The 23,589-nt window shown below is 44.5% G+C and overlaps 1 protein-coding gene across 2 annotated transcripts in view; it reads right to left on the bottom strand.

Annotated features, from left to right (window-relative positions):
* Positions 1-832: 832 nt before the first annotated feature.
* EGFLAM (EGF like, fibronectin type III and laminin G domains) overlaps positions 833-23,589 on the bottom strand; it is a 104,583-nt gene continuing 81,826 nt past the window's right edge. For both annotated transcript variants that reach the window (XM_080972398.1, XM_080972399.1), the window contains 8 exons: positions 21,658-21,769; positions 21,255-21,371; positions 19,173-19,353; positions 11,830-11,908; positions 10,663-10,806; positions 8,384-8,467; positions 2,515-2,618; positions 833-1,856 (listed from right to left, as the gene is read on the bottom strand). In XM_080972398.1, the coding sequence (XP_080828524.1) occupies positions 1,702-1,856; positions 2,515-2,618; positions 8,384-8,467; positions 10,663-10,806; positions 11,830-11,908; positions 19,173-19,353; positions 21,255-21,371; positions 21,658-21,769 (976 nt within the window). In that variant the 3' untranslated portion in view covers positions 833-1,701. The remainder of the gene's footprint in view (positions 1,857-2,514; positions 2,619-8,383; positions 8,468-10,662; positions 10,807-11,829; positions 11,909-19,172; positions 19,354-21,254; positions 21,372-21,657; positions 21,770-23,589) is intronic.

Below are 23,589 nucleotides of genomic sequence, written 5' to 3'. Positions count from 1 at the left end.
CTCCTTATTCCTTTAGGGAAAGATCTGCAGCATGCTAAACTCTGTGTGAGACACCTAATCCTTTTACAAAACTAGTCAATCACTGCCGCTGCCTCTGCTATATAAAAATACAGGTGCAAAATTACTGCTATAAAATGTGGTTGTTGGGTCCCGGTCCCCCCCCCCCCCCGCCCCAATTGCATGTAATAAAAAAAGTAGAGTTTTCAAAATAGTAAGGAGGATTCTCTTTGGGAAACAACAGAACTCTGGAATAGAGTATAACTTCTTGTGAGTATTTACACTGGGTAGACTGGAGCTGCAAATACCTGCAACTGATTTTGAGGCTGGAATAGAATAAAGGAATGCATAAATACAGCACTTTCAAAATATGCCACTCAGTGGTGCGGATGATACAGTTGCTGTGCCATTAAGGCTGCATAAGTTACCACAATTTCAGAACTGACCCATAGGTCATAAAGACACACTGTGTGAGCCAAGGGTATGGTCTGTAACTCATTACATCCTCTCTCCCCCTCTTTTTGCTTGTTTGTTAAGCTGGACTGATGCAGAACCGTCACTGTTGGCCAGCAACACAGTCCATGTGAGCGTCAACACCAATGCCGAATACCATCCCTTCTCTGTTAGCAGATTTGTAGCAGGGCACTAGGCTTAAAGACCTAAGGGAACTCCCTGCTCTGGTGCTGCTCCCCAGGCAGAGAGAAAATGGGAGTAAAGCAATAGCCTTTCGTGTACAAAACCAGCGTATCGCATGGTTAAAGCTCTTCCTGGATTGTAACATGTCAGCAGGATATTGCATAAATGATCATTCTTTCTATGTTAAAAAAAAAAAAAAAAAGGCCCTGCAGATGGAAAGCTATAATCCTTACCACGCTAGTTTTCTAGGTGCAGAGATTCTGGGGATTCAAGCAAACAAAGCCTTTCTGTCTGCAGCCTGAAGATGAGCAGTACAATTCTGATGCTGTGATCTGCTGTTTGTCTCTCCTGGGCCCAGCCTATGAATGAGACTAGAATAGTGGTTGATACAACGTGCTGTGCGACGGCATATTCAGAGGGAGGCGGATCTGTTCTTCAAAGCACAAGAAAGCAGACTATACTATTCTCCAGCCATGGATGCTAGTAGACATTCTGTGGCTGAAACGATGAGGTGGTCACAACAAGCGCTGCTACCATTTTCACCCTCTTAATTCTGCACATTCTTATTACAGGGAAGGGCCTAGGGGCACAGCAGGAACCAAGATGGAGGCTTCCAATCTTTCTCTCTCTGCAATGCAGCAGAGCTCTTGTTCCCAGCCACAAAAGCCAAAAGCTCCACTTGCCAGCAAAATGGGGCATGTTGCTACCCAACCTGCCCAGCTTTTGCTCACTGTGTGAGGAGGCTACTGCGAAGGCAAGTGGGCTTGAAGCCAGTCCTGCTGCGGAGGATGCATGTTAATGGGCAGGGAGCGGCCGTAGACAACAGCATAGGTGCTCTGCTGCATGGGACTCTACAACTATTTGCAGTTTAAAGGGTGGCGCTCCTGCACTGTGCTCCTGCACTGACAGAGAGAGCATGTTATCCAAAGGAAAGGAGAGTGGCACATGGTCCCCTTCTGTGATTTTTGCTTCAGGTTGCTTCTTGCTTCCAGGCCTCGCTCAGAAGGCAAGTCCTCTGTGTGCAAGAACAGTGGTGAAAGGCTCTTCCCTCTGACTATTTCCCACCTGTTACTTTGCCCCGCAAGTGTTGATGTTCTTCCCATCAGCCGCATCTTCAACCAGTGAAATATGGTAATCCGTAGAAAGCGTGAAGTGGGAAATGCAACCCACCAAGCCCCTCATATACTGTCTGTTTGTATGCAGTGCAATCTCCTTCATTCCACCTGCCAGAAAGAGAGAGAGAGAGATGGAGAAACTAAGTAAGGAAGGATGTGCTTATTTAAAAAGGTTTACATGCTTCTTTTAAGGGCCCTTAAAAGGTCCTCTCAGCAGCTCACGATAACCAAAGGGTAGCCCTTCTCCATCAGGCCAAAGGCCTACCTTGTCTTGCATCTCTTTCCCATGGTGGCCAACCAATCATTGTAAAGAGGCCACAGGTTGTTTTTGTTAGGTAGATAAATACAGTGGAAACTCAGTTGTCGACCATAATCCATTCCGGAAGACCGTCAGACAACAGAGGCGCAACTGTCGGTCAGCAAAATCCACTGAAAAAATGGAGAAACGGAAGCATTCACTTCCGGGTTGCCGGCGTTTGAAAGCCAAAACATTCGACTTCCAAAGCGTTTGACAACCGAGGTTGCACTGTAATTGGATTTCCCCCAGAAAGTAAAAATCCATATTAATTTTTTTGGGGGGTGGGGGATACGGTGCAGACTGGCATGTTGATCCCAACAGTGCTGTGTGGACACTGAAAAACAACAACTGCATGCATGAGCACTACTCGTCCTACAGTAAACAACTGTCTCGAATGGCTTGTGTGCATGAACCAGCCTCTCTACGACTCTTAAGAAAGGTAGGTAACAGAATTTAGGAGGAACTTACCAACGAAGAGGTCCCCATTGATATTCAACTGTCTCATCATTCCTGGTGATTTGCCAGTTCTAGCACCATAGTCGTCCACCGTTACTTTCCCGGACTGCCCATCCCTTAAATACATGCACATTTTCACATTGTTACTATCGTAACATGGGTAAGTAGTATCATATGAGTTGTGCAGCTGCACCATGTTAATATACACTCCAAGGGAGGAATTCCATGTCACACTGTTACAAACGCTCCCATCGGTGCAAGCATTCTTCCTCTCTTCCACCCGTGAACTCTTCTTCTGGGGGTTATTCTGACCACTGGGTATGTGGGGGGGAAAGCCCTGTTGTGCTAGCAGAAGTCCTTGCATTGGGCTTCCACAAATAGGACCAGTTAGTTGAATCCAGCCCCTAGATTTAAAGCACCTTGAAAGCACATCATTTCCCCACAATGATCCTCAGAACTGTGGTTTACCCCTCACAGAGCTACTATTTCCAGTATCATTAACAAACAACAGTTCCCGGGATTATGGGGGGGGGGAATAATAGGCTTTCAATGTATGGTGTGTACACAGCCTAAATAGAAGTTGATCATTCCAATACCTGGTGGTCTTTAATATGGAATGGTTGGGGAGTTGGAGATTGTGGGAGGCTGGGGGAGAGTTGGGGTGTCTGAGAAATGGATGGGTAAAATGTGGATTCTCCAGCTTGGATTCTAATCTGAGCTGGAGAAACATGTTACCATAAAGCACCAATGCTGCAGCAAGCAAAGGCTTTAGCAGCTCAGCCAGCTGCTTGTGGCTGGAAAGCCAGACAGGATGTTTGTGACTGTTGCCATGGGAACAAAGGGGCAGTCCATTCTGTACTGAGTACCGGATGTTAGCTCAGTGTGTGTGTGTCATATGACCTGTACTGGATGTACTTGGGAGGAGTTTTATCCTTGCTGTTGTTGAGTGCAGACATGATTCTCTGTACTGATGTAAGAGGCAGAAATAAATGATGTAAATAGTTTTCTGTCTGCTTCTTTCCCCTCCCTGGGGACACCAAAGGGGAGAGAGGAAGAACGGTGTGTTCCTCTCATACATCTGAGAAGAATCGCCGGACCTCGCCTGCTTATCAGCAGAGGTTGGGAGACGCGGGGAGGTCGACAGGAATAATCTGCCGGTGCCTACGCTGTGGCACATTCCTCTGACCCAGGCAGAATTCCAACAGTGGTAGCAGAGGATGGTTGCGATTCATCGGACATCTGCATGAGAGGCTGGTGGATTGTCCTCCTCTGCTCCAAGGAGGAAGGCAAGCGTCTGAGAAAAGCTAGAGGCTCCACAGACAGCTGATGGAAAGAAGAGGTGTTTTCCAGAGCAACAAAGTTCAAGGTATGCTGCATTTCGGGCTAAAAGTGTGAACGCAGGAAGATTAATTCCCTGGTTCACGGAGCTGCGTTTCAAAGAAAACAAAAGCTCCGGAGAAGAGGCCTGCATTCCACAAATTTTTGTGGTAGATAAGATGTCCTCTTGAAATGCATTGTTGCTAGGTAACGGAAAGTTACTGGCAAAGGGGCTGGACTCTGAGTGTGAGCCTGGGAAAGCGAAACAAAATCAGAGAATGTTTCGGCTACAAGGTTTACGTGCTCTTGGAAGGGACTTTTCAATAGCAGCCTGAGTTTAGCTGCCAGGTGCAAAGAGCGTAAACAACTTGCAGTTTTGCTGCGTGAGAAAGGAAAAAACAGCTGTTGGATTTTATAGCTTGTTTGAAAGTGTGAGCTGGAGGCTTGGCTTCAAGATGGATGCCAAGAAAGGAGGTTTGCCTTGCCCACTTCCCTTAACCAATGACAATTATTCATCTTGGTCTGTGAAGATGAAGGCCCTGCTGCAGAATCAGAGGCTTTTTGATGTAATTGAAAACCCCATCCCTGCAGCACCAACCAGAGGTTGGGAATCACGGAATGTAAGGGCCAGGACTGCTATAATTCTGTGTGTCTCAGATGATCAGTTGGTGCATGTTCAGCATTTAGAAAATGCGAAAGAGGTATGGGACACGCTGCGTACAACGCATCAGAGAGATGCTGGTTCTTCAGCGTTGCTGTATTTTGAGAAATTGACCAATCTGAGACTTGCGCCTGATGGAGATGTTCAAGCGCACCTGACAGAAATGAAGTTTCTGCGTCAACAGATGGTGGAACGCAATTTCCGTCTTCAGGAGGAAGTGTTTTGCTTCATGATGATAAACAGCCTTAGCTGCACCTACAAGGTTGTTGCCAGTCAGCTTGGTTCCCTACCGGCCGCGCAGCTGACCGCGGAGAGAGTTTGTGCTGTGGTCCTGAATGAACACGACAGACTTGCTGCACTGGAAGAAAAAGACAGGGGGAGGGAAGAACAGAGTTCTAATTCCCCCACTGCTGATGCTACTAGGGAGCATGGAGTAGCATTGAGTGCTGTCCGATGCTACAATTGTGGACAGACTGGGCATCTACAGCGAAACTGTAAGAAGCCGCGCCAGTCAAGAGGAGCAAAGAGCAGCTCTACGAAGCCTGAGGCATCAGGCAAAAGCCGTACCAAGTGCCAGGTGAAACCTGCAAAGGCTATGATGGCGAAAGGAACCACGCCAGATGTTGGGAACGCATTCATAATCGACACGGGCTGTACAAAACATTTGTGCCCGCACAGAGGACTGTTTTCGACGTTGAAGAAGCAAAGCTTCACTGTGAAACAGGCCAACGGTCAGGAGTTGGAAGCAACTGGAATTGGGACTGTGTATCTTGAGAGTCTGAACTTGACTATAAGTAATGTTTACCTGGTTCCAGAACTGAGATTTAATCTGCTGAGCGTGTCGCAGATTGCAAAGAAAGGACTGAAACTGTCCTATGATGCTAAAAGCTGCAAGATCTACAAAGATGGAGAACTGTTCCTTACTGCCAAAGAGAAAGATGGACTGTATTTGTTGACTTTTGATCAAAGTGATTACATGAAATGTAATTCTTCTGATGTTTCTAACGAAATCTCTCTTGCAGGGGTGACCAAGACCAGTGTGAGCACCAGGAAGGTGACGAAAAAGGTCGACAGAGCATTTCAGCGGGTGTATGCTGATGTGATTGGTCCTCTAGAACCATCTAGAGGCGGTGCACGATTTTACCTTGTGTGTGTGGATTGTTTCACTAATTATTCTTGGGTTTATATGATGGAGAAACCACAAGAAACTTTAGAAAAGTTTCAGGAGTTTTGTGACAAGGTTAAAAGTATGCATGATGCTAACATTGATTGTCTTTTCACAGATGAGAAGCAAATTTTTCTGTTACAGAAGTTTCAGAAGTTCCTGGATGGAAAAGGGATAGACCACAAAGTGGCAGTCTCGCAAGAAGCGTGGAACAGGGGGGTCTGTGTAAAAGTGAACAAAGAATTGCAAAAGGGGATGCATGCGCAATTGCTGAGTTCACATTTGCCACATGAATATTGGGCCGAATCGCTAGCGTCCTATCTTCATGTGTGGTTGAGAAAAGTCTCAACAGAGTTGGGATGTTCTCCTTTTGAGAAGCTGTACAATAGAAAACCTTCTGTTGCCTATTTTAAGGTTTTCGGGTCTCATGTGAGAACAGAAGCTCCAGGTGGTGTAAAGAATGCCAGAGGCATTTTTGTGGGTTATGAAAAAGGTCTCTACAGAGTAATTTTGTCTGAATCTGGTCAGGTGATTCTCACAAAGTTCCTAGAGAGTGCTCCAGAGCAAGAGCGGGTTGTAGAACAGACATTTCCCACAGGAAACGATGATGATGATGATGATGAGTTTGATCTTATTGAGTTCAGTAGTACTGATGATGACAGCAATAGCTCAGACAGCTCAGTTGTCACAGTCATTGAGAGGAAATCTCACATAATGACTAGACCCTCAGAAGAGGAGGAAGAACCACTGATTGCTACTGGTTCTCGACAGAGTCCAAAGGTTGAACCAGTGAGCACAGAGGATCAGAACCTCTTACGTAGGTCTGAGAGAGCAACGAAGGGTGTACCACCCAAGAGGTATTCAAAGGAGTTTGCTAACCTTGCATATGTTGCTATTGTAAACGACCAAGGACAGATTGAAGCTGTGTCTGAGTCAGAGACAAAGGCACAACAGAGAGTTGTTAACCGAGGTAATGCGAAGTCACACAACCAGAGAGGTACATTGGTTAAACCAGTGGCGGGTAGTTCCAAGGGTGGAACTGAAACAACAGGGGAATGTTATAAATATAACAACTGTTTTTTTTCTTCTCTGGATGACGCTTTGCTCGCAGCACACATTGATACTTTAGGGGGAGTATGTTACCATAAAGCACCAATGCTGCAGCAAGCAAAGGCTTTAGCAGCTCAGCCAGCTGCTTGTGGCTGGAAAGCCAGACAGGATGTTTGTGACTGTTGCCATGGGAACAAAGGGGCAGTCCATTCTGTACTGAGTACCGGATGTTAGCTCAGTGTGTGTGTGTCATATGACCTGTACTGGATGTACTTGGGAGGAGTTTTATCCTTGCTGTTGTTGAGTGCAGACATGATTCTCTGTACTGATGTAAGAGGCAGAAATAAATGATGTAAATAGTTTTCTGTCTGCTTCTTTCCCCTCCCTGGGGACACCAAAGGGGAGAGAGGAAGAACGGTGTGTTCCTCTCATACATCTGAGAAGAATCGCCGGACCTCGCCTGCTTATCAGCAGAGGTTGGGAGACGCGGGGAGGTCGACAGGAATAATCTGCCGGTGCCTACGCTGTGGCACATTCCTCTGACCCAGGCAGAATTCCAACAAAACATTCATGGGCTTCATATTATTTGTTTGTTCGTGTTTTTGTTGTTGCTGCTGCTGATAAATTTATGAATTGTCTCATGTCTCAAGGCAACTTACAGACATGCCATAGAAATATCGAAAAGTAATTCAGTATTAAAAAACAACAACTGAAGACAGCTTTTAAAACAATACAAAATGGACATCTAAGGTGTCCAGCTGGAAAAGCTTGTGGAAACAAAAATGACTTCAGTTGGCTCTGGAAAGTAAAGATTGTGGGTGCCTGTTGTATCTCAACAGAGATGTTCTTCCACATAATGGGCAGCCACACCAAAAGTATTGCTATGAGTGACAGTGCAGCAGGCTTCTGGGGGTTTTTTTTGGGGGGGGGTGTTGAAGGAGAAACACTCTGGTAGAATGTAGTGACCTACTGAGTATATACAGGGGATAAGATGCTTTCTCAAGAAACCTGGCCACCCTGGCAACTTTCCGCCCAAACCCCATTTTTCTGCAAAGGCTTTGGCACAGTCACTTAGTTCACATGCCCCAATCAATATGATGCCAGATTGACTTATTCATTTAGAAGGTTTAATATCCTGCCTTCTGTTTTACCAGCACTCAAGGCAATTAACAAAAAGTAGATAAAAACCCGTACAATAATAAAATTGATCATTTCCAACTGTAATAAAAATGAGCAATAAACAAAAAACATTAAGAGAGTCTTCAGAGGCAGCATAGAGGAACAAAACAAAAACAATCACAGCATCAGTTTCGCAAGGAACCCGAATTGATTTGTCTCACTCCCAAATGCCTCCTGCAGCAAAAAGGTCTTGAGACAACGAGTTGCACAGTCCCCTCAAGGAGCCTGCATGTGGCAGTGACAAAGATGGTGACATGTTCTCCTGTGGCTCATTTCAGATGGTGAAACTCTAACCCACAACCCTGAGATTAAGAGTCTCGTGCTCTACCAAGTGTTAAGAGTTGTATTTAGTAGTTTTCACCTTGTGTCTTCCTTGTCCCTCTCATCCCTTCTTTGTATTTACGCAACTAACATTTAGATTACCCATCCCTTAGGAAAGGAACCTGACTTCTTGCCAATGTTCCTCAAAGCACCACATAGGACGTTGACAATAACAACAAACAACTTACCGAACTGCCTTTACTCTATGCCACCTGCCATCGTTGAAGGAGCCATTCACTGTTATGGTAGCAATGCCACTGCCCAGATTATAGCTGAAACCAAATGAGAGAAGTTCATCATGTTCTGGAGAGTTCACAATCATGATTCACCTGAGTCGTTTTTATTAGTCAAGTGTAGCTGGACAAAAAGTTTGGGGTAGCCAACATGGCGGCTTCCAGATGTTGTTGTACTACAGCTCCCATCATCCTTGACTCCTGGCTAGGGCCATTGGGAGTTGTAAAAGGGATTGACTGTTAACCCATTCTTAAGAGTTGTAAAGTGACTCTCCTTGCTCTAACTGGAGATGTTGGGGATTAAACCCAGGACTTTCTGCATAAAATACCTGCTCCAGAACTGAGCTGCAGCCCATCCATATATAATGGGGGGTGGGGAGAGGGGGCAGACAAGGACGCTGAGGGGTAATAAAGTTAAGGGCACAAGGTTTGTGCTCGAAGCTAGCCGTGGGGATTTAAGAAAGGAATACTGTGTGAATGTTTTGGGCAAAAGAGTTCTCGATAAAAGTGAGAAGGGCAAATTGTGATTGCCCAAATGGAAGCGAACATCAGGCAGATTTCAAAAAGGTGTTGCGGATGGTTTGTTATGAAGAAGCTTTTGTTGGGTAAAGGTAAAGGGACCCTTGACCATTAGGTCCAGTCGTGACCGACTCTGGGGTTGCAGCACTCATCTCACTTTATTGGCTGAGGGAGCCGGCGTACAGCTTCCGGGTCATGTGGCCAGCATGACTAAGCCGCTTCTGGCGAACCAGAGCAGCGCACGGAAACGCCGTTTACCTTCCCGCTGGAGCAGTACCTATTTATCTACTTGCATTTGACGTGCTTTCGAACTGCTAGGTTGGCAGGAGCAGGGACCGAGCAACGGGAGCTCACCCCGTCGTGGGGATTCGAACCGCCAACCTTCTGATTGGCAAGTCCTAGGCTCTGTGGTTTAACCCATAGCGCCACCCACATCCCATTTGTTGGGTAGCTATCTGAATATCATTACTCTCGTTCGGAATACCAACTGCTCATAATATGTCTTTGTATGTTGCCTGAGGTGTCTCCTATTGTGTGTTCTACTGCACTGTGAAAACAGCACTTTGCTGCATCATATCCATGTACAATCATACCGGGAGTGACAACTGCTTTCTCAAAATGCTCTGTGGTTACTTAATCTGAAGAAAGGAAAGTAACAAAAAGAAACAGCAGGCTCTTTGACAAACTCATAATTTGACCGGGGGTGGGGGGGAGGAAGAAGTACATTTGAAAACTTCCCGAGGCACTGAAGTACAGGGGCGTAATCCCCAGACGACAAACAGCTAGTTTTTTTGTCTATCATTCCCTGGGTTTACATTTCATTTCTGGCAGACGGAACATTTGCTTTTGAGAATAACAAGTCGGAAAATGCTCCACTACATTACGGATACAGTGAGTGGATTAAAGACAAAACCCAAAGAGCAAGGTAGATCTCGCCTCCGCTTTCCCATGGGGCTAAACCAAATTGTAAATTCTTGTCCTATTAAAAGTAATCATTCTTGTTCTTGTGCTCCTGTTCACAAATTATCTTCCCCTAAGATTGTACCCAGGGAGAAACAGGTCTGCTCACTTTCCTAACCTTGCGTTTCAATCGCGTCCTTGGTTTCTCTCACTGCAGTAAGTGAGCAACCAAATCTTAAATGCCCAGGTTTATTCAAATGATGGGTGCTCTCTGATCTGGTGAAGATAAGCCTTCTTTAAGCAAAGTGTCCTCACAAGACACTTGTTGTCATTTGCTTCAATATATGCAAAGGAATTTATGCACATGGAGCTCTTCCTCTCTACTGAAGTAAATGGAGCCGTCTGATAAGTAGCAGAGCTGCAAGTGTGCTTGAGTCAGAAGTAGAGATGGGAGGATCCGTCTATTTTAGTTCTCTGTTTCTCATCGTTCTAATCTCAAATTCAGTTCCCCACATTCCTGTAACGTTTTAGTCCCAAGAAGCACATTTTCGTAGGCAGTTTTGCCAACTGTACATATTTTCATGAGCAATTTCTTTGAATACAATCCATTTTTCTACGTAATTTTCACTGATGCATTCATTTTTATACACGCTTTCCTGCACTGTAGGCTTTTTAGTGAACATTGTTGGTTGGAGAACGGCACCGCAAAATTCAGAGAGGTCTGCAAACTGGACCAAATTTATATCCCGTTCCTAGTCAGAAGTCCCCTGCTGAAGCAAGGGGTAGGGGTGGGAAAGAAGATGCAGGCAGCTTACCTGAAGACCAAGGCACCATCTTGAAGACCTAGAGAGATGAAGTCACTGTTTGGTCTCATGGGGCTGTCTCCCCTCCACAGCAAGAGGCCATCCATCAGGGTAGTCTTAAACCTCATGAAGACATTTGTTCTTGATCCCGCTACTCTGTTTAGGGGAGAGGCACATTGTACAAAACAACATCTGGATGGTGCAGTGAAAATAATGCACCTCTGAAGCTCTGTGATCAATAATCTCCCTCCTCCCACACATAGTTGAACATACCAACTCTAACTCATAAATGTATATTTTTGCTACAATTCTAGCTGAATCTACTCTCCCTATAAATCCACATTTATCAGCTTAGCTTCCAGGACAATGAAGTACCAGTTGTTTTGAAAAGTGCCAAATATTTGGATTTTGAATAATACTAAATTTATTATTTGTACCTCACCCATCTGACTGAGTACAGCTCTTGTCACCATCTATTTATTTATGAGGTTTGTTTGGGTAATTTATATACTGCTTCAAACTTCGAAGATGTCTCTAAGTGGTTTGCAATGTTTAAAAATATCACAAAAATGCAATAGAAATTCACATTTTAAGTGGCACAGAACAATTAGGTAAGCCCCCCTCAGATAAGATCCTCTTAAACACTAATATAAAGGAAAACAACTAACATGAAGGGACCATATTAACTACTGGCTGACCAAAGTACAGAACTACAGCAGAGATAACCAGCACCCTTGCTAAATATACAAGCATGTAGTTGTAGGTAGCAGCAGTGTTCTTACTTCTGCTATCTTCCCAAATCAGGTTGGGGGGGTAAAATTACAGAGTCATTGGCCATGCTGCCAGGGGCTGATGGGAGTTGTAGTCCAACAGTGTCTGGAGGGCAACCAGGTTGAGGAAAGCTGTACTAGATGGACCTTGGTCTGATCCCATAAGGCATGTTCTGTATCCTCCACATCCTTGTAAGCAGCCTTATTTTATTCATGTATTATTTCATTTTTCTTCATTATGACCATTTGTAATCTGCCCTTTAGCCAAAGGTCCCATTTTAGCATCTGCCATTTGTCTGCATGACACAAAGCGACACTGCTTTCTTTCTACAACCAGATACCCACACAAAGGGTTCCTCAGATCGTATCTCTATAAATAAGTGCTACCCCACCTTTTAACTTTATTTACCTTTTAAGAATATCTGGGCTATCATAGGTGAGGTAGCTGCGGCCGATGAACTGTGGTATTTCAATGGCTTCCATAACAGCTGGGAAATGAAGGAAAACCCAATGTTGAGATGGCAGGATTTGCATGTAAAAATATTCCCTTCAACAGCATTAAAGAAGAAAGTGCAACGACAATGCAATCTTCCTCTGACGTGAGACCGGTATTTATCATGGTTCATTGGGGTTTGTCCACCTCAATCTATCAAGGCTGACTGTCATTAGCAATATACTGAGAATGAGTCACTGGTTTTTTACCTCGGGCTTCTCAACAAGACAGCTAACACAATTCATGGCAAGCATTTCCTATACATTTCTTATAGTGCCCTTTGAGCAAGGCTCAGTTACGAGTAAAGAGGAGGAGAACCAAAAATGAGACCCGTTCAATATTTCAAAGACAGCTTCCCCTCATTTTTGTGGGAGGGCTGATCCAAATCTGCTTGAGCAACAGCAGGGTGCGTGGATATTAAGCCTCCCCTACCACCATGCTGTGTGCAGTGGGTGGCACTGTGGTCTAAACCACTGAGCCTAGGGCTTGCGATCAGAAGGTCAACAGTTCAAATCCCTGGGAAAGCACGTCCAAGTGCAAGTAGATAAATAGGTTCGCCAGAAGCGGTTTAGTCATGCTGGCCACATGACCCGGAAGCTGTCTGTGGACAAACGCCGGCTCCCTCGGCCAGTAAAGCGAGATGAGTGCCGCAACCCCAGAGTCGTCCGCGACTGGACTTAACGGTCAGGAGTCCTTTTACCTTTTAAAGGTCCAGTCGTGGCCGACTCTGGGGTTGCAGCACTCATCTCACTTTATTGGCTGAGGGAGCCGGCGTACAGCTTCCGGGTCATGTGGCCAGCATGACTAAGCCACTTCTGGAGAACCAGAGCAGCACACGGAAACACCGTTTACCTTCCCGCCGGAGCGGTACCTATTTATCTACTTGCACTTTGACGTGCCTTCGAACTGCTAGCTTGGCAGGAGCAGGGACTGAGCAATGGGAGCTTACCCCGTCATGGGGATTCGAACCGCCAACCTTCTGATCGGCAAGTCCTAGGCTCTGTGGTTTAACCCACAGCGCCACCTGCGTCCCTTCCCTTTACCTTTACCCCCCCCATGCTATTTCCCCAATCTAAACCTCTCCAAACCCCCTCCCTGGTGCCCACAGAGCTGCTGATAGTCCCCCTGAGTGGTGGGAGCAGAAGACAGACCCAGAAGCGGTGCCTGTGTAGCTCAGCAGCAAAGCACACATCCTGGACACAGGTTCAATCCTTCTCACCATTGTTAGGAGGCCCTGATTTCCCTTATGGAGCTAGAATTCTGAGAGTTCCCTGAGAAAAGGGATTGGCTGTTAACCCATTCTTGGACTTGTAGTTCTGTGAGAGGAACAGGAGGTCTCCTAACTGCTCTCAGCAGCCCTTACAATCTACATGTCTCAGGATTCTTTGAGGGAGGTCATGAATGTTTACAGCGGGATGATACTGCATCAAATTTATAGTGCAGATGAGGCCCAATTTGGAACCCACCCCTACACTTGTATTTAAAAAAAAAATATCCCCAAAATATACAGGAGACCCATAATTGAAATCCTTCATTATGTATGGTTTTGGCCCTCAGTGGTCACTGATTTTGGCTTTTGCCTGTTGCCGCAGCTGCTCCTGGTTTTCTCTTTACAGAGAATACTGTCGCTCCCTGAATAGCTAAGGAGGAAAAGCAGGGGAGAAAAGGCACGGTAACAAAATATGAAAAATACCTGGTAGGCAAATGGCTGTTTCATCTGCAAATGAAATTAGGGAAAATGTCCAGTGTGGCTGAAGCAGGAACCCAAATCTTGCACCCTGCCGCTCACAATGCAATGCAACCCACGACAAAAGCAGTGCTGTGCATCACTCTTTGCAGGCTTCAAAGGAAGGCCTGGGCTGTATGGAGCCAGCCATTTTCTACATCTAGAGCAACACTCTGGGCCAAGCACTTTCTGACCTTCCTAGGTGTGCCTTGCACTAGGTGTGCTAAAGGCATCCTATGCTCCCCTTCCCCTCAAACCGTCCAGCAATACATTCGGCACATATAAACCCACTGAAATGAAAGGCTTTAAACATGCCAAACTCTGTTAGACTATGGTCTGGCATGGGCAGGCATGGGGAAGCACCCAAGTGGTTTTCTCTTATACATTGATTTGATTCCTCACCAGGATTTCCCAGCAACACCCTGCTAGTTCCTGCAAAGGAACGCCTTGGGAGCAATCCAGTGAAAATTAGGTGTGCCTCAAAGACAAACCCTATAACCTGAGCCATCTATTTCAGACTGTGTGGGGACTGGACTCAGGGGCTTCTACACAGCAATCCAGATTGCAAGTAACCGAAGACCAAATCATAGCTAAATGAAAATGTAAAGGCAAAGGCACTCATAGTAAAAAATGCAGCTGCCTGACACCTCCCACAGTCAACCAACTGCTGTGATACCTGCAGCTAAGACGAGATTTGGATTAGCATTATGTACAAACCTGGGTTCATGGTTTGTTTCTCTCCAAAACACAAGCCTGAGTTCGGATGTAATGCTAATCCAAACCATGGCTTAGAATGGCAGCAGGTTGACTGAAGGAGGAGTGACTCAGGCGCTAATTTTTACTGTGAGCATCCACATGCTCCAACTTCCATGCTTTGCCTTAGCACTACATATGAGCAGGGTCAGTGAGCATAACATGGAGACAAACCCTTAGGTTTGTCTACCTTGCACCTGCTCGATTCAATCCTGCTGAAGTTATGTAATTATGAACATCATCATTCTTGGAACCACATACTACTGAATTTAATGGTATTTACTAGCAAGAATGTGAGCTAAGGATGGAGGATGCCACCCTCCCTAGATATAATCCATTTCAGCCCATAATCCATAATCCATTTCAGCCCAATGCAGCACGAAGATGCCTCTGTTGCAGAACTAGTGGCATTCATCTCCATCAGCCATCAGCTTCAGGTAATATGACCAGTGGTCAAGGATGAAGGGAGTTGTAGAGAGATACAGCTTGCCCATCACTGTCACAGATGATATGGACAAGGCAATGAAGGCAGGAAATTATCTGAAGCTTGGTTCAGGACCAAGGGGCAAAACACAGCTCAGATACTATTTCTCAATCAACTTATCGTGGTATGGATACAAGAGAGCTATTCAGCAGAAAGGAATAGGAAACTTTCGTTCTCTCTGAGCACAGTCCGGCCAAACATAATGCATTCTGAGGGCTGCTCTCATAAACATACTTGCTGGACTACAGAGTTGCATTGAATGCAGTGAGGCTTGGTCCTGAATCAACAGGAACATTCCATTGATTTCAATGGAGAAATTGATACATTCTTTTAAAACTCTCCCTCTAAAACAAAGAGGACTTTAAAATTAATTATGGCAGGACGTTTTTAGAAATTAGTGAGCTCCCCATTCTGCCAAAGACCAATTCTATCCACTTTAAATGCTGCAACTAGGCTCTGAAACACAAATTAGGGACTCTTCCTTCTGCTTCCTGCCCCCACATGATTTGAATTCTTTGGGAAGAAAATGGCAGGAATTAAATTTGGGGAACAGGAGACACATAGTTTCAAGCTTTCTTCCACCCTTTGCAAATTAAATGATTTCCCATGTTTGCAATGCAAGCCAATGGATTTCTGGTTGATTGTAGAACTAGCTCTCTCTCTCTTCTTCTCTCTCAAAACCTTGTTGTAGTTTTTGTTTTAAATCAGCCATGCAAGTAACCCCACAAAATCACCACTTCCATCAATGTTTATAAAACCACTTGGTGTCACATATACTCATATTGACCTGGAGGCAATTCTCACTAGTCACAGTCTGCAAGGAAGGAGACTACTTTAGGAGCTTCATCGTAATAGTGCTGTAGCATTGCAGTGCAATCCAGGAAATGACTACAGTTTATGCCGTTATCTACAGACATTTGCAAAAAGCAGCCTAAATCACACCATTAGCTTGATGGAGGTAGGAACGCACACAGATCATACACTCACAGTTACAGAACATGTCTGACAGTTGTTACTTACTGTTCAAGCAGTAATTTCCACATTCTGTAGTGCAGCAGCATAAAACGGAAGGAACATTCAGATTTTACTTTTCAGCAGCAAAATAACCCCTCTCCCCATCTTTGAAAAGGAGCACCCAGCTTTAACTATGCAAAATCTCATCATTTTTTGCTTTTGTAATTATTGAACCTGCCATTAGCTATCGGAGTAAGTTGATGGAAGGGGGTGGGTCCGGCTCAAATTTTAAAAATCAGCATTCAATTAAGTGCTTCTTGTGACTGCAGGAAAATTAAAAAAAATTCCTTCCAGTAGCACCTTAGAGACCAACTAAGTTTGTTATTGGTATGAGCTTTCGTGTGCATGCTACTGGAATGATTTTTATTTATTTTTTTTACCACGGCAGACCTACCTGCAGGAAAATAGTGGACCTTGGTTTCTTCTGCTCTGATGCTAAACACATTACTGAAGAATAAGCACCATTTTGTTGCAGTTAAAAGATGCTGTATGGGGCAGCATCAGCGGAAGGAGAAGCCAGCCCAGGTGCCAGCATGAGACCTGTTAGCCACTGACCTCATCACCTGGAGATCTCTGGGTAGTCATTCAGGTTTGGCACTGGACTGTGAGGCCTGTGGCCAAAGTGCCATAGTCCAGCCTACTTGGATGAGAACAATGTCACATGAACATTGTGAAAAACCTGCATGCATGAGAACAGAGTCCACAGTAAACTCACGCTTGCGGGTTCCCCTAAACTCAGACACCACTTGGAGAGCAACATATTCTTCCACTCCTGTTCAGCGGAGCCAGGCAGATATGGAAGAAGGATGCTACCACCTAGTGGAATAAATCTGCATGCGATTTAAGAATTTCTGCCGGTTTAAGAAACCCACTGGATTGAAGTATCTCAGTTCTTAGCTCCTCTGAGTACAGAGGAACAACAACAAAAAGGAGACCCTTTACTTTTGTGAAGAATTCTTTGGTGGTCTCTGGTGTGTGACTGAGGGAGGATTTGTTCTTGCTGTCAAATTACAAGGGAGCCAAAGTGTAGATGAGGATTAGAGGCTGCATTGCAGCACCGGCGGTTAACACAAATGAGGATAAAGTTACAAGGCCTATAAATCCCCTTGCTCAAGGGCATGAGCTAAGTCCCACTGAATAAGACAAGATGGACCTTCCGTCTCTTGTGTGAAGCAACAGAGATTTTTAATTCTGGCAATGGAAGCTTTTTAGACTCCAAACTGCTATGAAAGAGTGCAGGCACTTCACTAGTGTATATAGGGAGCTGTAACCATTTAATCATGGCGATTTGTAATTATCAAGTGCCAAAGGGCTATTTTGCAAGGGTCATCTAGTCCAACCCCCTGAAGTGCAGAAATCACATGCGTCTTTTTGTTCTTGTTAAGTTGTGCCCATCAAAACCAGAGTTTCGCAAGTCCCAGAAAAGAAACAAAAAAATTTTGGGGTGTGGATGGCACTGTAACCCCAACGGCAAAATGCAAGTTCTGTGGATGCAGCAAACGAAAACAAAAAACCCAACAGCAGCAGCAAACAAACAAACAAACAATTCCTTCTACACTGGAATCTTGTGTTCAGGATTTGTATTTAATCTTTGTTAACAGCAATTTCCTCCCCGAAAGGCCAGTTCACACAATGCAAACTGGGGTGCTGAATCAGTTAGTTTGTTATTAAGTTACACATGTGTTCAAGTGGTTGTATGATCACTTCACTTGTACTCAAACCTCAACACAACCCCCTGTTACCACTATCACTGAAGAAAAGAGCAAGTCAGGGACTTAGCATAGTATAATGGAAATGTAGCTCATGTCCACCAAATGTTGCTGGACTACATCTCGCATCATCCCTGACTGTTGGCTATCCTGGCTGGGGCTGATGGGAGTTGGAGTCCAACATGATCTGAGAGGACAGAGGATAGAAACCTTTTAAAAGGCTGAGACCCTACCTGCCCACAGACTTTCTTGCAAGAGTAGTGCATGCTCTGGTTATCTCCCGCTTGGACTACTGCAATGCGCTCTATGTGGGGCTACCTTTGAAGGTGACCCGGAAACTACAAGTAATCCAGAATGCGGCAGCTAGACTGGTGACTGGGAGCAGCCGCCGAGACCTACTTTGGTTCCCAGTATGTTTACAAGCACAATTCAAAGTGTTGGTGCTGACCTTTAAAGCCCTAAATGGCCTTGGCCCACTATACCTGAAGGAGCGTCTCCACCCCCATTGTTCAGCCAGGACACTGAGGTCCAGCGCCGAGGGCCTTCTGGTGGTTCCCTCACTGCGAGAAGCGAAGTTACAGGGAATCAGGCAGAGGGCCTTCTCAGTAGTGGTGCCCGCCCTGTGGAATGCCCTCCCATCAGATGTCAAAAAAATAAACAACTATATTACATTTAGAAGACATCTGAACGCAGCCCTGTTTAGTGAAGTTTTTAATGTTTGATCTTTTATTGTGTTTTTAATATCCTGTTGGAAACCGCCCAGAGTGGCTGGGGAAACCCAGCCAGATGGGCGGGGTATAAATAATAATGATGATTATTATTATTATGTATGAAAGAAGGCTTCTCAGGTCAGTCCTGGCACACCACCAGGAAGGGGCATGGCAAATCATAGAGCTTTATAAAATAATGGCGTAGTGAAAATGTTTCTTCCTCTCTCTTAATATTAGAAATTGTGGTTCAACCCCATTCATCTAACTGTGGGCAAATGAGTGATAAAAGAAGATACCTGATCACAAACAGGATAACAGAATTTTTAAACGCATTACTACAGAATGTGGTGATGGAAACCAGTTTAAAGAGTTCAAGAATGAATTGTGTGCAGTTAAAGCATCAGCCTAAGGACCTGGGAGAACAAGGTTCAACTTTTGACTCAGCCATGAAACTCAATGAGTGAACTTAGGCCAAGTGCTGCCTCTTACCTTAACCTACCTCACAGGATGTTGTGAGGGGGAAGAACCATATACACCAATTGAGCTGCTTAGGAAAGGTAGGATGTAAGATAATAAAGAAAGAAGCAAACTGTGTCTTTCCATTGTTATTAGTGCCAACTGTGCCTCCTCTCTCTGCTACAGAAGAGCACATTTATGAGAGCAAATAACCAAGACATAATTACAGCAATAATAACCAAGAAATAATCACAAATAACCAAAAAATAATCACAAATAACCAAGAAACAATCACCTTGTACTGACATTCCCCTGTCGGCTTTGCTGCCGCAAGTTCATTATGTGAGCAAGATTACTCTCTACAATCAAAGAGATTTTGCAGTTCCAACACAAAATAAAAGCTTTACCTTTCTGGCAGTGCTGCCCATCAAAACCCAATGGGCAATCACATTCATAGCCATCTTTTTTGGGCACGCAGGTGCCCCCATTGGCACAGGGGGAATTCACACAGGAATGGACAGTATTCTCCAGGTTGACTCCAGATGCGAAATCCTGCCTCACATCTATTGTCCGGTCATTCAGAACAATCTTTGTGTAAGAGACAAGGTTAGAAGTTGAAGAGTTTTTTTCAATACTTTAGTTTATTACTCAGTATCATAAGCTAAAAGTGTTTTCTTATTTTTAAAAAGGACCAAAATTGGATGAGGTAAATTTTATACGAAGAGATCACTTTAACATCTGTTTATTTTCAACAGTATGTTTCCTGAGAACAACCTTCCAGAGTATTCCGTTGTTTATCCTCAAAGGGAAGTAGGATGAGTTCTTTTGAGCCATGTAGCTCAAAACTATTTAACCTCTATTTTTTTTAAAAAAAGTTGAGTCAGATTTATTAACACTGTGCCTGAACTTTAGAGCACATTTTATGGCTCTGCTCTGAGCCAAATCTGAGATATAAAAGAAGATTCTTGGCGGAAACCAATTTCACCTTAAAATAGGAGAATTCCTCCTGAGTTAGCTTTATATTAAGGAGGAAGGAGAAATTTGTTCAGTCTATGTTTTAAAGCGAACTGACCCAATTCTCCACTCCCTGACTTATACCTGGATTGGAACACAGCTTTCAATCAGATGACACACTTCTCCACATTTAGCAATGCAAATTCTAGTTTAAAACATTCACACAAAACGTTATTTTAGGGAAAGGCATACAAAAATGAATACTTGAGGGGAAGACTACAAAATGTGCACTTTAGGGAAAATTCTGTGAACTGTAAATGTGAGTGTTGAGGGGGGGATTAAAATCTGCGAAAGAAGGAGGGAGGGAGGGAAGGAAGGAAGGAAGGAAGGAAGGAAGGAAGGAAGGAAGGAAAGAAAGAAAGAAAGAAAGAAAGAAAGAAAGAAAGAAAGAAAGAAAAGGAATGGACCTATTATTGGGTGTATGCAAAAGAGGCTGCTCTTATGCAGGATACTTGTCCTCCTAAAGCAGCTATGCCACTCAGCTGTATAGGGATCACAATATCTGATGGCCTGAAAGGAAAAACAACAACCACAGAACCTCTCACTATTTTCTAAAGCTTCCAGATGATCAAGCATTTGGCAATTTACAAGCCCAAGGGAGTGCTCCAAGTAGCTTAGCTCCTACGGGCAGCTCAGAATTTCATATAAAGCAAGTGCTTAACTCCCCATTTCAAGAGGCACTTGCAATCAAACAGAATATTGCAGCCACTTCATACGGATTATCTCCATGCACTTTGGAAAAAGCGAAAGAAACCTAAAACCTGATAAAACCTGCCACCATCATTAGTTCACTTGTTTTTCTGAATCCTGAAAGAATGTATCGAGAAGATACTTTCAGGTGCAGTCCAATCCTCCACTCCACAATGGGGCTTTCCAGAGAGGCTTAGCCACTGCCTCACCTAGACCTTGGCTGCTCATGGAAGTCACAGTGGAAGGCAGGGGCGGAAAGACTGGGCCTTATCCCCGTGCTAGCTTATATCTGAATCAGGTTCAGTGCTGACACATGGGATCCAGTAGCTGCTCAGGTCAGCCCCTCCCTCCGAACACCCTGTTTCAGGGCTTTCTGCTGGTCCCAGTCAGTGGGAGTGCTGCTAGTGGGCTTCCCTCCTGCCATTGACTGCCAGTAGTTCAACCAGAAGAGGTAAGTGGTGGGACATTTCAGCTCCATTCAAGCTCAGCTCAGCCTCAAAGGGCTTTGGGTTGCTCTGTTAGGGTGCTAGAATTTCAAGCGCCAAAAGTAAATGTTCCGAGGCAGCTTGAGCAACAGCCAGAATGCACACAGAGTGTGCAGATAGCACAAAAAGATCTGAAGGCACCTCTTATCGGTCCATCTCTGAAGGTAATCCAGTCTTGGGCTAGCTGAGTACCTGTGGATGGGAGACAACTGACGAATGCTCTACCCCTTCTCTGAAGGACAGGTCTGAATTCTTTGCAGGAAGGACAGATTATATAAATACAGACAAACACACACATGCCTTTTGAATACTCCCAGAGAAAGGTTTCAGGACGCCAGAGTTCTTCTTTACACTGTCATAACTTGGTACTCCACCAATGAATATGTCAGGGTTGCACTTAATCTGTGTGAAAGCTCCCTATCAGGGGGAAAAAATGCATCAGAATTAATCAGGGGGTCAGATTGCTTTAGGTTATGTTCCCAAACATTTTATATACCTCCCAAGTATTTTATATCTACAAAGACAGTGCCACTGGCTTTGTTTTGTTACAACATAGCTGAATTTCTGTTCAACCACTTATTTTATTTTTGGACAGTGAACCAGAAAATAAGTAAACCAAACATCTGAAACCCGAATAAACCCAATATTTAAAACCGAGCCATTCCATGTACATATAAATATATAAATAAAGGTTTTTTGTTACCTCTGCCATTCCTTCAACTGGTCTTTGCTGATCAACCTGCAATATGCCATTTTTTGCGGTGCGAGACACTTTGAGCTCATGCCACTGGTTCAAACTGATGGGTTCTTCACTCCTATTTAAAAAGGAAATGGAACAAAAAGGCCAGAGGCCCAAAGATGTTAGTATCTTCTTACATATAATAATAATAATAATAATAATAATAATAATAATAGTAATAATAATAATAAATTTTATTTATACCCTGCCCTCCCTGGCCAGAGCCGGGCTCAGGGTGGCTAACACCAGTAAAATTACAGTAAAAACATAATAGGGGGGGGAAACCAATTTAAAATGCAGGTTAAAATGCAATTTAAAATGCAGCCCATAGATCAAAACCATAAGGGGAGGGAAACATAAGGGTCAGACTGAGTCCAAACCAAAGGCCAGGCGGAACAGCTCGGTCTTGCAGGCCCTGCGGAAAGATGTCAAGTCCTGCAGGGCCCTAGTATCTTGTGACAGAGCGTTCCACCAAGTCGGGGCCAGTACTGAAAAGGCCCTGGCCCTAGTTGAGACCAATCTAGCTACCTTGTGACTTGGGACCTCCAAAATGTTGTCATTTGTGGACCTTAAGGTCCTCCGCGGGGCATACCAGGAGAGGCGGTCCCGTAGGTACGTGGGTCCTAGATTTGAATCAAACAGTTACACTCTTCCACGGAAAGCTTGGAATTGGAGGAGGAGGAACTGGCCAAGCCCATACAATCTGAGGCTGGTGGTCCAGAGCCTGAGACGACCCTCACAGATGGTGTCTCCTGACTCTGAGCCAGCAAAGGAACCAAGTGCTTCCTAACTTATTATGCCTACCCAATGGCACAAGGAGTGCACCAGAAAGAAGCCCACAGAAAGATGAAGAACGCATATTCAGGCCAGTGAGTCAGCCCTTTAAGAACCCATTCCTCAGGCCAAGGGGTGGAGTTTAGGAAAGGTGGACTGGAGGGAGAGACCCATAAGGTTTCAGTTCACCTCCAAGCTGTGGAGCTATCCATGGTGCTGCAACCACCAGCCTACCTTGACCCCATGGATGCCTGACACCCATAGAGCAGGAAAGGAGGTGGGCATCCAGGTGGAAAGACTTTGGCAACCCCACCCACTATTGAACCCAATATGTTTTGAGTATACACAATTTTGGCTTTACATGCTATATCCAGAGTGTGCCCCCATGTAAGCTGAGAGTTGCCTGTACTTTCTCTCCTGGTGGTACTTAGCAAAAGTAGGATTACAAGGACTTTACCTGATTTAGGTGCCAGAAATGTATTTTGCTACTTCACAGATGCTCAGGCTCAATAATAGTTAGCCCATGAGCCACATTTCAGTTATGGAGCTCCTTCCATCACCACCAAGAGAGAAGTCAATGCTAACATGTGGAGTATACATTTTGCTTTTAACTTCTTAAATAAATTTTCCGCGAAATTGCAGGTAAACTCTTTACCACACCACAATTAAAATTTGGTGTTGCAATTGGGACCCGGCTGAAAATGCTTCATGCACCAAATGTGGCTCATGGGCTCCCAGTTTGCCAAGCCAGCTTTAGAATAAGTTCCCATCCCAGGTCGGTGCATCTCTACAGTCTAGAGGGCTATGAAGGTACCTTGCTTTGCAGACACTGTCGTTCTCCAAAATTCAGGTGCTCAGGTGTTTAGCATGCCAACTGTACTGTGTCTGGAGTGAGCAGCAGATGTGATGGCTAGCATTTTACACCAAAGCCATGACTTCTAAGGAGATCTAAGCTACTGTACAACTCACTCACCAAATCAGTATAGAATAAACCACAAGTATGTAATTATGTGTAATCATTTAGATGCTCTTAATATTTTCAAGTGTATTTAGATGTTCCTAATGGTTTTTAAAAGTTTTTTTGTTTTGTTTTGCTGCTGGCCCTTCTAGGGTCCTTGGGGG

The sequence above is a fragment of the Podarcis pityusensis genome (genome assembly GCF_964106645.2).
Source record: "Podarcis pityusensis genome assembly, chromosome: 11".
NCBI lineage: Eukaryota > Metazoa > Chordata > Lepidosauria > Squamata > Lacertidae > Podarcis > Podarcis pityusensis.
This window is presented reverse-complemented; position numbering and strand designations above follow the sequence as displayed.